Genomic DNA, 15,056 nt, shown 5'->3' with positions numbered 1-15,056 from the left:
AGGTCAAAAGAACCAGGGATGGGAATTCACTTCTGCTGTCTCAGAATTAAGAAGGCTGAAACAGGAGAATTGCTAGTTTCAGGTCAGCCTGAGCTACACCATGAGAGCCTGTCCCAAACACCAAAAAAAAAAAAAAAAAAAAAAAAAGCCAACCAGAGCTTTTACCACCATGGAAGGTTACTCCCTGACTGCGAAACAGGAACTGTTGAACCTCTGCAGACTTATTATTTGGTGATTTTTTTGTTTGTTTGTTTATTTGGCTGGTTCTTTTGTTTTTTGAGACAGGGTTTCTCTGTGTAGCCCAGGGAACTCATTATGTAGACCCGGCTGGCCTTGTACTCAGAGGTACCCCTATGCCTCTGCCTCCCAGATGGGGTCTCATTAGCTCAGTCTGGCCTCAGACTTACTCTTTAGCCTTAACTCCGGATCCTCCCACCTCCACCTCCTGAATACCGGGTTGACAGGTATATGCTGTCATCTCCCGCCATGGATCCCGGGGCTTCCTACAGTCCAGGTCAGTGCTCCCCCAACAGAGTCCAGCCCTGCTCCTCCTGAGACATTTTTAAAGTGCTATTTTATTCTATGTACTTGAACATTTGCTGTTCGTAGTCTGTGTACCACGTGCGTGTCTGGTGCCCCACGGAGGCCGGAAGATGGGAGTCTGGTCCCCTGGAACCGAGTTATGGGTGATGGCTGTGAGCCACCGTGTGGGTGCTGGAAACTGAACCCAGGTCCTCTGGGAGAGCAGCTGATGTTACACTTAACCCCTGAGCCATCTCTCCAGCACCTTAGCCTGATTTTTACCTTTTCTTTGGAGATGAGGTCCTCACTATGTAGCCCAGTCCAGCCTTAAATGCCCCATCCTCCTGCCTCTGCTACTGAACTTCGGGGTGACAAGCGTGTCCACCACAACTAGTTCCGTAGGTGCTGGGGTAGACCTCGGAGCTTTGTACGTGTTAGCGGAGCGCTCTACCCAGTGGGCACTGCTCTGTATTAAAGTATTAATACACAGTATTAAAGCTGTTAGTCCCTTCACGTCTTGCTCCTCAAGTGCCTGCTTGGGTGGCCTCCACCCTTCTCATTGTCGCCCAACCCGAACAGCACCACCCCCTCAGCCTCTGCCCAGGGCGGCCTCGGTGTCCTACCGTGCACATCTGCCAGGCTACCTGGTGCAATATTTGAGCCGCCCAGCAGGTTTTTCCTCTCAGCCTGCTCTGGGGGCCCTGAGCTGTTCTGTCCCCACCTCGGCTGGGCTGGGCACTCGTAGGCTCACTCACTTGGCTGGCGCGCCTCTGCCAGGCACAAGACGCGTGCACCGATTCCAGAGCAAAGATGTCCAGCATCTTTGCCTACGAGAGCTCTGAGGTGGATTGGTGCGAGAGTAATTTCCAGCACTCGGAACTGGTGGCTGAGTTCTACAATACGGTAAGTCCCTGGGCAGGGGCTCTGGCCAGGGAGGGATGGGAAAGGCTTACCGAATGTTGGATTAAGACACAGCTCCTCCGCAGGGAATCTTGTTTGAGCAGTTGGCTGTCTCAGCTTGTATCCATTCATTCATTCATCGTCATGTAGAACTGAGATCAATGGTAGGTTTTTAGACTCACTTCTGAGGAATGGTGCTGTGATGGTGGGTGCATTGGCAGCCTTTGGAACTCCCAGAGGAGGCTCTTGGAGTCAGTGAGGTTGAACCTAGGTAGACTTTCTGGAGGAAGTAAGGATGCCTGTCCTTTTATCTGCAATCCTCCAGCCAAGGATGTTCAACGTATCCCACTTTCCCCCTTCCATGATCCTATTTGAACCACTGCTATTTTTACCTTCCTGTACCTGCTGACACACAGCACTGGGCATACTCAGCTCTCAGTCTTCATACACAGCGACAGTATTGGAGAAACTTGAAAGATGCAGGCAGATAGAGGAGGCGACACGAGCTTGCTGTCACTGGAAGACAGCTGCTTAACCACAGCAAGCATCATCACTTCCCTTCTCTGGAGACAGGTTCTGGAACATGCAGCCCGGGTTAGCTGCCACGCGTGTCCTCTGGCGTTTGGATGTGAACGCCGGGACTGGAAGCCCGCACCCACCACACCCAATGCTAGCTTTTACTCAGCGCTTGCTGTGTGTACATCGTGCAGACCTTTCACCTCCACAATCTCATCTGATCCACACAGCCTTGTGGGGAGACGCGGAGACGCCAACAGGTGCTCCAGGGGACCAAGATAGCTGGAAACTAGCTTAGTACCTAAAACTAGACTTTGAGCTTCAGCTTGGCAGATACAAGGCACACTTCTGTGTGTGCATGTGTGTGTGTGCGTGCATGTGTGTGTTTCTGTATGTGTCTGTGTGTTTCCTTGCAACAAAATGCAGAAATGGCTGATAAGATGGTTTGGGGTAAAAACCAACAACCTGAATTCAATCTCTGGGGCTGACATGCTGGAAGGAGAGAATCAAAAGTTGTCATGTGACCTCTGCCCTGCCTGGAACCCCCCAGGGAGGGGCTGGGGCATGGTCAGTGTGGAGCCCCTGCCTAGAATCCCCCCAGTGAGGGGCTGGGGGCGTGGTCATGGTGGAGCCCCGCCTAGAATCCCCCAGTGAGGGGCTGGGAGCATGGTCAGGGTGGAGCCCCGCCTAGAATCCCCCAGTGAGGGGTTGGGGGCGTGGTCAGGGTGTAGCCCCGCCTAGAATCCCCAATAAGGGGCTTGTGTCTGTGTGGTCCATCCATGGTTCTCCTACCTAGTGTTTAGACCAGTTTGAAACTGGTTAGACCATTTGGGAGAGGCAGGAGAGAACTGGGTTTCTACAGTTACTCTTTCTGCTCTCCCAGACGCCCTTATGGCCCAGAAATTCTCTAGTCATCTCAGTCCACTGTGGTGGGTCCCCAATAAAAGGTCCCTAGCATGTACTGAGTCAAGTTTGGCTGGGCCCTGGCCTCTCATCTCCAAATACCCATCGTGCAGCCCCCTCAGCAGCCCTACTGGGCAGCAGCACCCATCACACCTGGTCACCACACAGCCCAGGACAGGGAGACCTCACACCCTCATCCACTGGGACATTTCCACGTGCAGTCCGGAAATGAGAATGAAACGTTCCTCAGTATGAATCCATTTGGTTCTTTGGTTTTGTCTGGGGCTCACTCTGTAGCCCAGACAGCGATCTCGAGATCCACATCCACCCCATCCAAACTCAGCCTCCCAAGTGCTATCAAAGGCGCCTGCCATCACACCTGACCTTATTTTTAATTTTTCCTAATACATCTTATTTATCCATGTATTTATTCTGTCTCTGCATGCTCGTCTGTGTGGAGGTTGGGGGACCAGAGAGACCTAACTGGTGAGAGTTTCTGGCTGTGCGAACTGGGTCTTTTTCCAGGGTTTATTTCCACTGCACCAAGGCAGAGAGCCCTGAGGGATATGTAAATGAGCCTGGATAAGGTTGTAAGCAATAAAACTTTATTGGCAGAAGCAGGGTGTGGTGAAGTCCCATGCCTGCCAACCTCATGAAGCTGAGAGGCAGGGAAGATTGCCAAGAGCTAGGCCACCATGGCCTGGGTGGTGACTTCCAATCTAGCCTGGACTACTGGATGCAGCTGCCAAAAGGACAGGGTGGAAACTGAAGGGAAGGGAAGGAAGGAAAGAAAACCAATCGTGGTGCGCCTATCATCCCAGTGCTTCAGAGACTGAGGCAGGGGGATTATCCCCAAGAGCGCCTCAGCTACATGGTGAGTTGAAGGCCAGCCTGGGCTACAGGAGACACTGTCAAAAAAAAGAAAAATAAGTTTGTTTGTTTCTTTGTTTTGGAGACATAGTTTCTCATTACCGCCCTGCCTATCCTGGAACTCAATCTGTAGACCAGGCTGGCCTCAAACTCACAGAGATACGCCTGCCTCTACCTCCCAAGTGCTGGGATTAAAGGCGTGCACCACCACCACCCAGATACAAGTTTGTACTTAGTGTATATGGGCTATCCCCTTCTTGTTGCTCCATGTTGGCATACAGTACATAGACTGTAGGAACCACGGTCAAGCCTTGGCTAGTCAGCGCACCCTGACAATTAGTTTTAGCATGAGAAACCATCTCAGCAGACAGGATTTATAAACTTAGAAAGCAATTCAGGCCGTCGAGTCACACTGCCTATACACATAGATGGGAACAGGTGATGGAGGCTGTGACCACGTGAATGCATGTCTGCAGCTGGCGTGATCTGAGTGTGGCAGTCCAGCTCTGGGCAAGCAGGAGCCCTGCCTCCAACAGGATGGAGAGCCATTGAGGAACGACACCCGAGGTTGTCCCTTGTCTTAGTTAGGGTTTCTATTGCCGCGAAGAGACACCGTGACCACGGCAACTCTTATAAAGGAAAGTATCTAATTGGGGCTGGCTTACAGTTTCAGAGGTTTAGTCCATTGTCGTCCTGGGAAGAGCAGGGTGACATGCAGGTAGACACGGTGCTGGAAAAGGAGCTGAGAGACCTATGTCGTGATCAGTGGGTAGCAGGAGACTGAGATATACTAGGCCTAACTTTAGCCTTTGAGACCTCCACAGGACACGCTTCCTCCACTAAGGCCACACCTCTTAATAGCGCTACTCCCTATGGGGCTGTGGATCCCGATTCCATTCAAACCTCCGCTGATCCACACACATGGACAAAATAAAACAAGCGAATCACCAGAAGGCTCCCCAGGAAAAAGTGGAATACATTTACAGTGATCTCCTGAGCCACAGCCCACAGTAGGAGAATGAATCACCTGCACTTGTCACAGGGTCTGGCTCATAGCCCAGGCTAGTCTAACTCAAAATTCTCCTGCCTCAGTTTCCCATTTGCTGGAATAACAGGCAATGCCACTGCACTGGTCTTCTCCTTTTTCTTTCCATTTTTTTTTCTGCGGGGGGCAGGAGAGTGGTGTTCCTCACAGGGTTTCTCTGAGAGCTCTGGCTGTCTTGGAACTCACTTTGTAGACCAGGCTGGCCTTGAACTTATAGAGAACTGCCCGCCTCTGCCTCTCAAGTGTTGGGATTAAAGGTGTGTGCCACCACTGCTCAGCTTTCTTGTCTTTTTTTTTTTTTTTTTTTTTTTGGTTTTTCAAAACAGGGTTTCTCTGTAGCTTTGGAGCCTGTCCTGGAACTAGCTCTTATTGACCCAGGTTGGCCTCGAACTCACAGCAATCTGCCTATCTCTGCCTCCCGAGTGCTAGGATTAAAGGCGTGTGCCACCACCGCCCGGCTAATTTTTTTCTTTAGACAAGGTCTCTCTACATAGTACTGGCTGTCCTGAAACATACTATGTAGACCATGCTGCCCTGAAACTCACCAAGAACTGCCTGCCTCTACATCCAGAGCTCCAGAATTAAAGGAGCACACCACCATTCCCACTGAACAAACTTTTAAATTACACGTTGCAAAGACTTATTTTGGCCAGGAATGGTAACCAAGCTTTTAATCCCAGTGCTCCAAAACCAGGCAGGATCTCTGTGAGTTCAAGGCCAGCCTCGTCTACATTGCGTGTTCTAGAACAGCCAAGGCTATATTAAGAGACCCTGTCTCAAAGTAACCAAAAACTTCTTTAAAATTTTAAATTATGAATATGTGTGTGGGTGTGGGGGGTACGTGCATGTGCATGTGGGTGCCCTCAGAAGTGTGTGTGTGTGTGTGTGTGTGTGTGTGTGTGTGTGTGAGGACAAGCGGAAGATACACTACATAGAAGCCGGGAGTGTGCCCAAGGTTCCAGGCACCTGACTGCTGACTGAGGAAAGGGGTAATAGAAATTGAAATGGCGGCACCAGGAAATCAGGATGGGAGTGAAAATGGTTGAGACCATGGTGCCCAGGAGAAGGGCGCCTGGCTGGTGGTGTGGAAGAAATTAGAGACCAGGTTGTATGCGGACGGAACCAGGGCCAAGCCAGAAGCAAGGAGCCATGGACCCTCCTTAAGGGGTCACAGCACGACATCGGCTGGAGCACCTGGATGATGCATGTCCGTGGGCTGAAGGAACCAAGCAGACCTGTGGGAAGGCCCAGGAGAGCTGGCTGCAGTGGGGTGGAGGGTGACCTACACTTTGCCCCTGTTTGCACTGGCCGGCTGGCTTTGGGTTTGCCAAATGCTTGGAGTTTCAAGGCTCCCAGGCTCCCAGGGACTATATTTATTTACTTATCTGCACATGTGTGTTTGTTTGTCTATGTGTCTGTGTGTCTGTGTGGGTGTGTGCTATATGTGTCCAGGAGCCTTGAGAAAAAGGCACTGGCTGACTCGTGCTGGACTTACCACATCGTCTGATGTGGGTGCTGGGAACTGAACTTGGCTCCTACAAGCACAGCAAGTGCTCCGAATTGCTGAGGTGTCCTCTCTTCAGCCCCAAAGGGGCTGGGAAGATACATGGGAATCATACAGCCCAAGCACACACAAGGAGGTAGGAGCAAGCAGGAGCTGGGGGCCAGGGCAGAGCGCTGGAAGGGCCATGGACTGCCATCCACCATTCCCTGCCCATGTCGTCCTCAGAGCCAGCTCACTGTCTGCCACTTCTGGCTCGTCCTTGAGCGCTGTGTACCAAGGCTGGGAGTCTAGCCCTCTCTGGTCTACTATCTGCAGCCTCTGCTTTCCTGCTTCTCCACTGGTAGAGTAAGGATGGCTAAATACAGGTTAGTTCAGACAAAGAGACAGACAGATATGGAAATGGGCACACCCACAGTATTCCCTGGCAGATAAGAGGCCAGAATTACATAATTGCTAGTGAAGGGTGTGTGCCCCAATCCAAAGAGATAGACTTATCTGGAGTGTGTGTGCGTGTGCGTGTGTGTGTGTGTGTATGTATGTGTGTAAGCCAGAAGTCAATGTCAGGTGAGGTCCAGCTTGCTATTTATTTATTTAGGTTTATTAGAGACAGGGTCTCATTTTGTGAATTCCAGCTGTCTTGGAACTCACTACGTAGACCATACTGGCCTTGAACTCATAGGAATCTGTCTGCCTCTACCTCCCTGGGACTAAAGGTGTGTGCCACTGAACCTGGGTCCTCTGGGAGAATGGCCAGTGCTCTAACCCCTTAGTCATCTCTCCAGCCCCTACCTGGCAGCATGATGGCGTCCACCTTTAATCCCAGCACTTAGGAGGCAGAAGCAGGTGGATCTCTGAGTTTGAGGTCAGTCTGGTCTACAGAGTTTGCAGGACAGCCAGGGCTATACAGAAAAATCCTGTCTCAAAAAAGAAAACCAAACCAAATAAAAAAAAAAAACAAATGAAAAGAAGAGGAAAAAAACAAAGAAAGAAAAGAGTTTGAACTCACAAGGCGCGTACTTGCTTACTAAGCCATCTTCCCAGCCTCTAGTTCTCTGTAAGTTGGTGGCCTCTGCCCTGCTGGGCTCTTGGTGGATGGAGACATCCAGGTAGATGGGACAATAGTCTCTTCATTTCCTTCTTCACCAGCCAAGGAAGGAAGAAGCTGCCAGCGTCTTCTGGGCTCTGGGACATAGAGGGAACCAAAACAGATAGAAAACCTTCCCCTTCCCCGGGTGGATGTGGTGTTTTAGAAGGGAAGAGAGACATTGCTGCTGTCAAGGGGATCAAGAAGTCAGGCCAGGATCCTGGATGGGAGAGTTGAACTTTTCCATTCTCTGTCAATGACTGAATGAATGAACTGTTGTTTTGAGATAGGCCTTGTGTAGCTCAGGCCAGCCTCTGAATGACCTTGAACTTCTGATCCTCATTCCTGCACCACAGCCAGGCTGACACCACTGGATCTAACCAGGCAGTGTTGGTGAAAGTCTTTAGTCCTGGCACTCGGAGGCAAAGTTAGGGAGATCTCTGTGAGTTTTAAGACAACCAGGGCTACACAGACTCTGTCTCAACGGAACAGAACACAAGGAAGTACAGACAGGAGCGAACAAGCCTCTATAGCTCGTGGTGTGTTGAAGCATTGGATAAAACTTGAGACTGTGCAGTGAGAGGGCTTGGCAGGAAAGGGGTTTGTAGCTAAGCGTGATGACTTGAGTTTGATCCTCGGGACCCATGTGGTGAAAGGAAAGGACTGACTTCCATAGTTTGCTCACTGACTCCACAGGTATGTCATGCAACCTCTTTTACCCCAATAAGCAAATAAATGAAAAAAATAATTGAAGCTATTTCCATAGCAAACATGATTGTAATTACCACTGACATTTATTAATCCTATCTAATGCAGTATATTTAACTGTAACCCTCATAAAACGCCTTTGAAGTAGCTACTCTTCTCCACCCTCTGTTTTGCTACATAGCCTGGGCTGGCTTAGAACTGGTTATCCTCCAGCTTCAGGCGCTGAGTCCTGAGATAAGAGACTCTTTCCACATTCTAATAAGGGAGAAATAAAGGCTCAGAGAGCCTTAGCTACTTTCCCAGGGTCACACAGCAGAACACTGCATAGGAGCCTGGTTGAAAGCCCTTTTTGCTTAACTGGGCAGGGAGGTTGCCTGATTACCACCACATGGACGGTAATTCCTACAGGTAAGTCTTGTCCTGAAGCAGGCGCTGCCTCCAGGTACTCCGCCCCAACCCACAACCCAGGCAGGCAGTGAATGGCAGCGAGCGATCCTGGAACAGGGGGTAGAGGACAGGTGAGTCTGTGAGAGCCAGAACGTAGGACAAGGGTGTCAAAGTGATTCCTGACTCAGGACACCCAACAGGTTTTCCCTACCACCTCTCCCCGCCTCCTTCAGAGGCACAAGAAGTAGGGTTGATTACAGTGATTGTTTATTGGCTTACAGTACTGGGTATGAAACCTATGACCTCTTCAAAGCCAGGGGCTCTAGACTGAACAACACACCTGTCTCCTCATTGGGGGATTCTAGGCGGGGTTCCACCCCTGGCCACACCCTCAGTCCCTCATTGGATTCTAGGTGGGTACTCCACCTCTGAGATGTGTCCATCTTCTATTGTTTCCTAGTCCAAGCTACTTTTATTTTTCTGGGGTCTTTTTGTTTCTTTCTCTCTCTTTCTCCCTCCTCTTTTTAAACTACGAAGTCATTGTAGCTGTACTTGTTTGTCAGTCTGACACAAGCTTGGGTCATCTGTGAAGAAGAAACTCTAGCTGAGAAAATTCCTTCCTCAGATTAGTCTGGGAGCAAGCTGTGGGGTTTTGTCTTCATCAAAGATTGATGGGGAGGGCCCAGCCCACTGTGGGAGGTGCTGTGCCTGGGCTGGTGGTCCTGGATTCTATAAGAAAACAGGCTGAACAAGCCAGGACGAACAAGCCAGTAAACAGCACCCTTCATGGCCTTTGCGTCAGCTCCTGCCGCTAGGTTCCTGTCTAGCAGACCTGCCCCAGCGTCTGTTCATGATGGTCTGTGACGATGATATAAGCTGTCTACCCTCCAGGCTGCGTCACTCATGGTATAGCTCATCACAGCAGAGAAAGCAGGCTGACGAGAAACAGGCCTGGAACCCTGGCTGCCTCACAGGGATCTGCCGGCTTCTGCTGCTCAGTCTACGGCTAAAGTCTACCTCACCCAGTCTTGTTTATTTTTTTAACTTTTATTTAAAAGAATTTTTAGGGGGGCTGGAGAGATGGCTCAGTGCTAAGAGCATTGCCTGCTCTTCCAAAGGTCCTGAGTTCAATTCCCGGCAACCACATGGTGGCTCACAACCATCTGGAATGAGGTCTGGTGCCCTCTTCTGGCCTGCAGACATACACACAGACAGAATATTGTATACATAATAAATAAATATTTTTAAAAATTTTTTTTAAAATTTAAATGTGTTTTGATCATAATCTTCCCCCTCTAAATTCTTCCAGATCCTCTCCTCCTTCCTACTCATCCACCTTTAAGTTCCTTCTCAAAAAACAATTAAACAAAAACAGCAACAAAAACACCAGAGGTGGGCTGGAGAGATGGCTCAGAGGTTAAGATCACTGACTGCTCTTCCAAAGGTCCTGAGTTCATTTCCCAGCACCCACATGGTGGCTCACAACCATCTGTAATGAGATCTGATACCCTGTTCTGGCCTGCAGGTGTACATGCAGGCACAATACTGAATACAAAATAAATAAATAAAACATTAAAGGAAGAAAGAAAGAAAGAAAGAAAGAAAGAAAGAAAGAAAGAAAGAAAGAAAGAAAGAAAGAAAGAAAACATTAAAAAAAAACCCACCAGAGGTGGTGGTGTATGCCTTTAATCCCAGGAGGCAGGTCTCTGAGTTCAAGGCCAGCCAGGTCTACAGAGTTCCAAGACAGCCAAGGCTACACAGAGAAAATTTGTCTTGAAAAAAACAAAACAATCAAACAAATAAAAAGATAAAACAAAAACTGTCACAAGAAGTTGGACAAGACAAACCAACAGAAGGAAAAGAGCCCAAGAGCAGGCACAAGAATCAGAGACCTACATGTTCACACACTCAGGAGTCTTGTATAAACACTAAGCTAACAGCTGTAACGTGTATACAGGGTCATGTATGCAGGGTCCTGTGCTTGCTGCTGCAGTCTCTGTGAGTTCATGGAAGCCTTGCTTAGCTCTCCTGGTGTCCTCCATCACCCCTGGCTCTCCCCCTTTCTGCTTCCTCTTCCGTGTGGTTCCCTGAGTCCTGAGGGGCAAGGATTTGGTGGAGACATCGCATTTAGAGCTGTGTGTTCCAAGGATTTGATGGAGACATCGCATTTAGAGCTGTGTGTTCCAAGGATTTGATGATGGAGACATCACATTTAGAGCTGTGTGTTCCAAGCTCTCTCTGCATGATGTCTCAGCCTTGGCTCTTGGTAGCAGATGTCAATTATCTGGTGTAACGGGGTCCATGTAACACTTTCATACATGTACAGCATGTTCTGACCAAAGCCCTTCATCCTCGCTTGCCCTCCCCCCACTCCTGTGGGTCCCCTTCCTCTTCCCAACCAGTCCCCTTCATCTTCAGATCTTTTTTCTCTTATCTTGTAACCTACCTGTTTGCATGAGCATGGGTATATTTTTTAAAAACCATACCTATTTGTGTGTGTGTGTCTGTGCATGTGTGTGCACATGCACATGCCACAGTGTGCATGTGACTGGCAGAGGGCAGTTTATGGGAGTTGCTTCTCTCATTCTACCATTGTGGGCTCCAGGGATCAAACTCAGGTCATCAGCAAGCAATGTTTGGCAGCAAGCACTTTTAGCCATCGCACTGGCCTGAGGTCTATATCACAGATCACATGTAGACACTGGAGAATATATATATATTTGTGAATGTGTGTGTGCACTCATGTGTGCGGATGTGGGACACACAGGCCATGGCAAGCGTGTGCAGGTTACAGCCCTGGGTGTCAGTCCTTGCCGTCCACCTCCCTTAGAGGTGCCTCTCTTGGTTGTTTGCCTCTGAGGGGAGCACACCGGGCTGGTGGGCTTCTGGTGCTTCTCCAGTCTCTATCTCTTGCCACTCAGTAAGAGACCTGGACTCCACTGCCTATCTAGGTTTGCATGGGTTCTGGGGATTTGAACCCAGGTCTACATGCATGTAGGAAGGTCATTGGTTAAGTAATAAAGAAACTGCTTGGCCTCATAGGTTAAAACATAGGTGGGAGGAGTAAACAGAACAGAATGCTGGGAGGAAGAAGAAGTGAGCTCAGACTCGACAGCTCTGCTCTCTGGAGCAGAGACGCCATGCTCCCCTCTCCCGGGAAGACGCAATAGCTCAGCTCTCTGAGGCAGAGTGATTCAGCTCCGACCCAGAATGGACGTAGGCTAGAATCTTCCTGGTAAGTGCACCTAGCGGTGCTATGCAGATGATTAGAAATGGGCTAAATTAAAATGTGAGAATTAGCCTAGAAGAGGCTAGATAGAAATGGGCCAAGCAGTGTTTAAATGAATACAGTTTGTGTGTTGTTATTTCGGGGCATAAGCTAGCCAGGTGGCCGGGGTGCTGGGGACGCAGCCCCGCCGCTCCTATTACAACAGCACTTCACCCACTAAACTGTCTCTGGGGCTGTTTTTCATCTTGGTCTCTTGTGTCGGCTTCTGGAGTAGCTGGGCTCACAGGCAGTTCCAGAGCCGCCAAGTGTTCTTTTATGTTTATTTTATTTTTATTTTATGTGCTTTGGTGTTTTGCCTGCATGTGTGTCTGTGTGATGGTGTTGGATCCCTTGGAACTGGAGTTATAGACAGTTGTGAGCTGCCCTATGGGGGTCACGAGTTGAACCTGGGTCCTCTTGGGAGAGCAGCCAGTGCTCTTAACTGCTAACTGGCAGGTGCTCTTGACTAGACAAAAACTGTAGCCACGGAGACCAGTAAGTCCTGGAGCCTTTGAGTCAGCAACATGAAGGGGGACTGTGTCTATTTCATAGATCAGATGTGGGTGCTGGGGAACCAGTTACCATTCTAAAGCCTCACAGTTAGTCAGCAAGGTAGCCGGGATTAAAGCCCATGCCACTTAGACCCTAAGTGTGGGGATCAGAGGAAGCCCTAAGACTGTGTGTGATTGACATGACCACAGCTGTGTCAAGGACCCCGATGCCTCACATCCAAGGAAGCAGCAAAGCCTTCTGTGGTGAGACTCAGGGAACCGGTGGAGCCAGCTGCTGGTCCAAGTGTGGATGCTGACTGTGTGCAAAAACAAGCCATCTCAACTCCCTCCTCAGAGATCGCCACAGCCTGAGATGGTCCCCTTACAGAGACTTCCCTGGGAACCAGGTGAACCACATCTCAGCTGTGTACCACAGCCCTGCCTCCTCCACCCGGACAAATAAAAAACGTGTGGAGTATCTTGGCTGTTGCTGGTACATCTCCATCAGAGGGCATGGCCCATCTGGCCCCAACTTTTCTCTAAGTGTCTGTATCTATGTCTTTTCTTGATTTCCTCATTGTTGTGTGGAGCGGCGGGCTGTGTTCCCACTCAGCTCCTGCACGGCTAGCTTTATACCAGAAATAACAACACACAAATTGTATTCTTTTAAACATTGCCTGGCCCATTAGTTTTAGCCTCTTATCGACTAATTCTCACATCTTGCTTTAACCCATATTTATTAATCTGTGTGGCACCACGAGGTGGTGGCTTACCGGGAAGGATCTTAACCTGTGTCCATCTTGGACAGGAGAGCTATAGCGTCTGCCTCACTGCCTTCTTCCTCCCAGCATTCAGTTCTGTTTACTCCACCTACTTAATTTTCTGTCCTATCAAAGGGCCAAGGCAGTTCATTTATTAACCAATGAAAGTAACACATAGACAGATGACCCTCCTCCATCACCTCATGGCCCCTATCAAGTCTCCAGGAATAGTCTGTGCAGGACTCGGCACCCACACCTGTTAATTATGACTTAATAAAACCTCCAGGGGCTGCAGAGACTGCTCAAGGGATAAACATACTTTTCAAGCAGATGGGCCTGAATTCAAATCTACAGCCCCTGCATAAAAAGCTGGGCATCGTTGAGCGTGCATAAAGCCCAAATTGCTTGGTTCAGCCAGGCATGGTGGCACCACCTGCTGTCCTGGCATTTGTGAGGTGGAGGCAGAAGGATCAAGAGTTCAAGGTCATTCTGGGCTCTCTCACAGCACTAAGGAGAACACTGCTTCATTCCTTCTTTATTAATTCACGTGTGTGCACACATTCCCATGTGCCACAGCATGAAATATGGAGGCCAGAGGCTTGCTTTCATGAGTCAGTTTTCTTCCACCACATGCGGTCCTGGGGATGGGATTAGGTGGACAGCCTTAGCGGCAATCATAAGTAGTGTCACGTGGCCCTCTTGCTGGCAGCCCGTTTCTACCTTTCTGCATTTCTACTCACATGGCAGGGCACATCTGTAACATCTGCCCTCAGGAGACTGAGTCAGGATGCAGAGTGAGAAGGAAAGAAAGAGAGAGAAAATGGGAGAGAAGAGGAGGGAAGTGGAGGGTAGGGACAGGAAGTGGAGAGAGAGAGCGAGAGCAACTCCCATACCTTTAGAAACACAAGCAGGAAGCAACAGTTATGCCTGCATCTCATTGGTCAAAACCAAGACACATGGCTGTGTGTAGCTGCAAGGGAGCCGGACAAGTACTTTTGCTACTATAGAAGAAAGCAGAGACTCAGATCAGCGTGGCTTAGGTGTTGTTAGTCTCTAGGATTTACCTTTTACATGACTAAGCCACAGCATATCACCATTTAGCCAAGAGGGAAGAAGAGAGGATGGCGGTGAGGAAGTCATGAGGTTACCTATTGTGTTTCTGTGAGAAAATACTTAGCAAAAGCAATTTTAAAAGGAGTTTATTTTGGCTCTCAGGCTTTGTGGTTATGGAATGCATGCATGCTGGCAGGGCTGGCAGGTGACATCTGTGGGAGTCAGTTCTCCCTTCACTATGTGGGCTCCAGGAATCTAGTTCAGGTCATCAGGCTTGACAGCAAGCACCTTCATTGCTGAGCTCTTTCAGGCCCTCATGTCCCTTTTAGACAATGGTGGAATGTTAGTTTCGAGCCTGGGTAATGCCCCCATAGTCTTTAAATATCGTTTAGATAGCCTTCTCCTCTTCTCCTTAGACAAGATGGATGCTGTGCACAGGTATTGCTGAATTTACTTGTCTCTGACAGCTCTGGCTGTCCTGGAACTTGCTCTGTAGACTGGGCTGGTCTTGAACTTACAAATATCCACCTGCCTCTGCTGGGATTAAAGGTGTGTGCCACCACCGTCCAGTAAAGACAGGGACTTACAACATAGCTCAGGATGGCTTGAAACTCCTGGCATTCCTCCTGCCTCAGCTTCCAGATCTGTGAGATTACAGGCATGTATCACCACACTGAACTAAATGCATGTATGGATTTTGGTTTTTGAAACAGGGTTTCACTGTGTAGCCCTGACATGTTTGGAACTCATTCTGTAGACCAGGCTGGCCTCAAACTCAGAGATCCACCTGCCTCTGCCTCTAGAGTGTTGGGATTAAAGGCGTGCGCCACCATGTCTGTCCTGAACATTTTTAATCCACTAAGGGAAAAATGAGAGAGAATATCTGCAAAAGATTTAGTGAGTCCTCAACACTACTCTCACTGAGTAAATGAAAGAACCAACAGAATAGCTGGGTGATGGTGGCGCACGCCTTTAATCCCAGCACTCGGGAGGCAGAGGCAGGTGGATCTCTGTGAGTTCGAGACCAGCCTGGTCTACAGAGCT

The 15,056-nt window shown here is 49.3% G+C and overlaps 1 protein-coding gene across 1 annotated transcript in view; it reads left to right on the top strand.

The window, feature by feature from the left end:
• The first annotated feature begins 1,332 nt into the window (after positions 1 to 1,332).
• Positions 1,333 to 15,056, top strand: part of Acer1 (alkaline ceramidase 1) — a 20,631-nt gene continuing 6,907 nt past the window's right edge. The window contains exon 1 of the mRNA XM_005371107.3: positions 1,333 to 1,425. Coding sequence (XP_005371164.1) covers positions 1,333 to 1,425 — 93 coding nt within the window. The remainder of the gene's footprint in view (positions 1,426 to 15,056) is intronic.

Source organism: Microtus ochrogaster, unplaced genomic scaffold (assembly GCF_000317375.1).
Source record: "Microtus ochrogaster isolate Prairie Vole_2 unplaced genomic scaffold, MicOch1.0 UNK98, whole genome shotgun sequence".
Lineage (NCBI taxonomy): Eukaryota > Metazoa > Chordata > Mammalia > Rodentia > Cricetidae > Microtus > Microtus ochrogaster.
The sequence above is the reverse complement of the archived record's forward strand: the minus strand, read 5'-3'. Positions and strand labels throughout refer to the sequence as shown.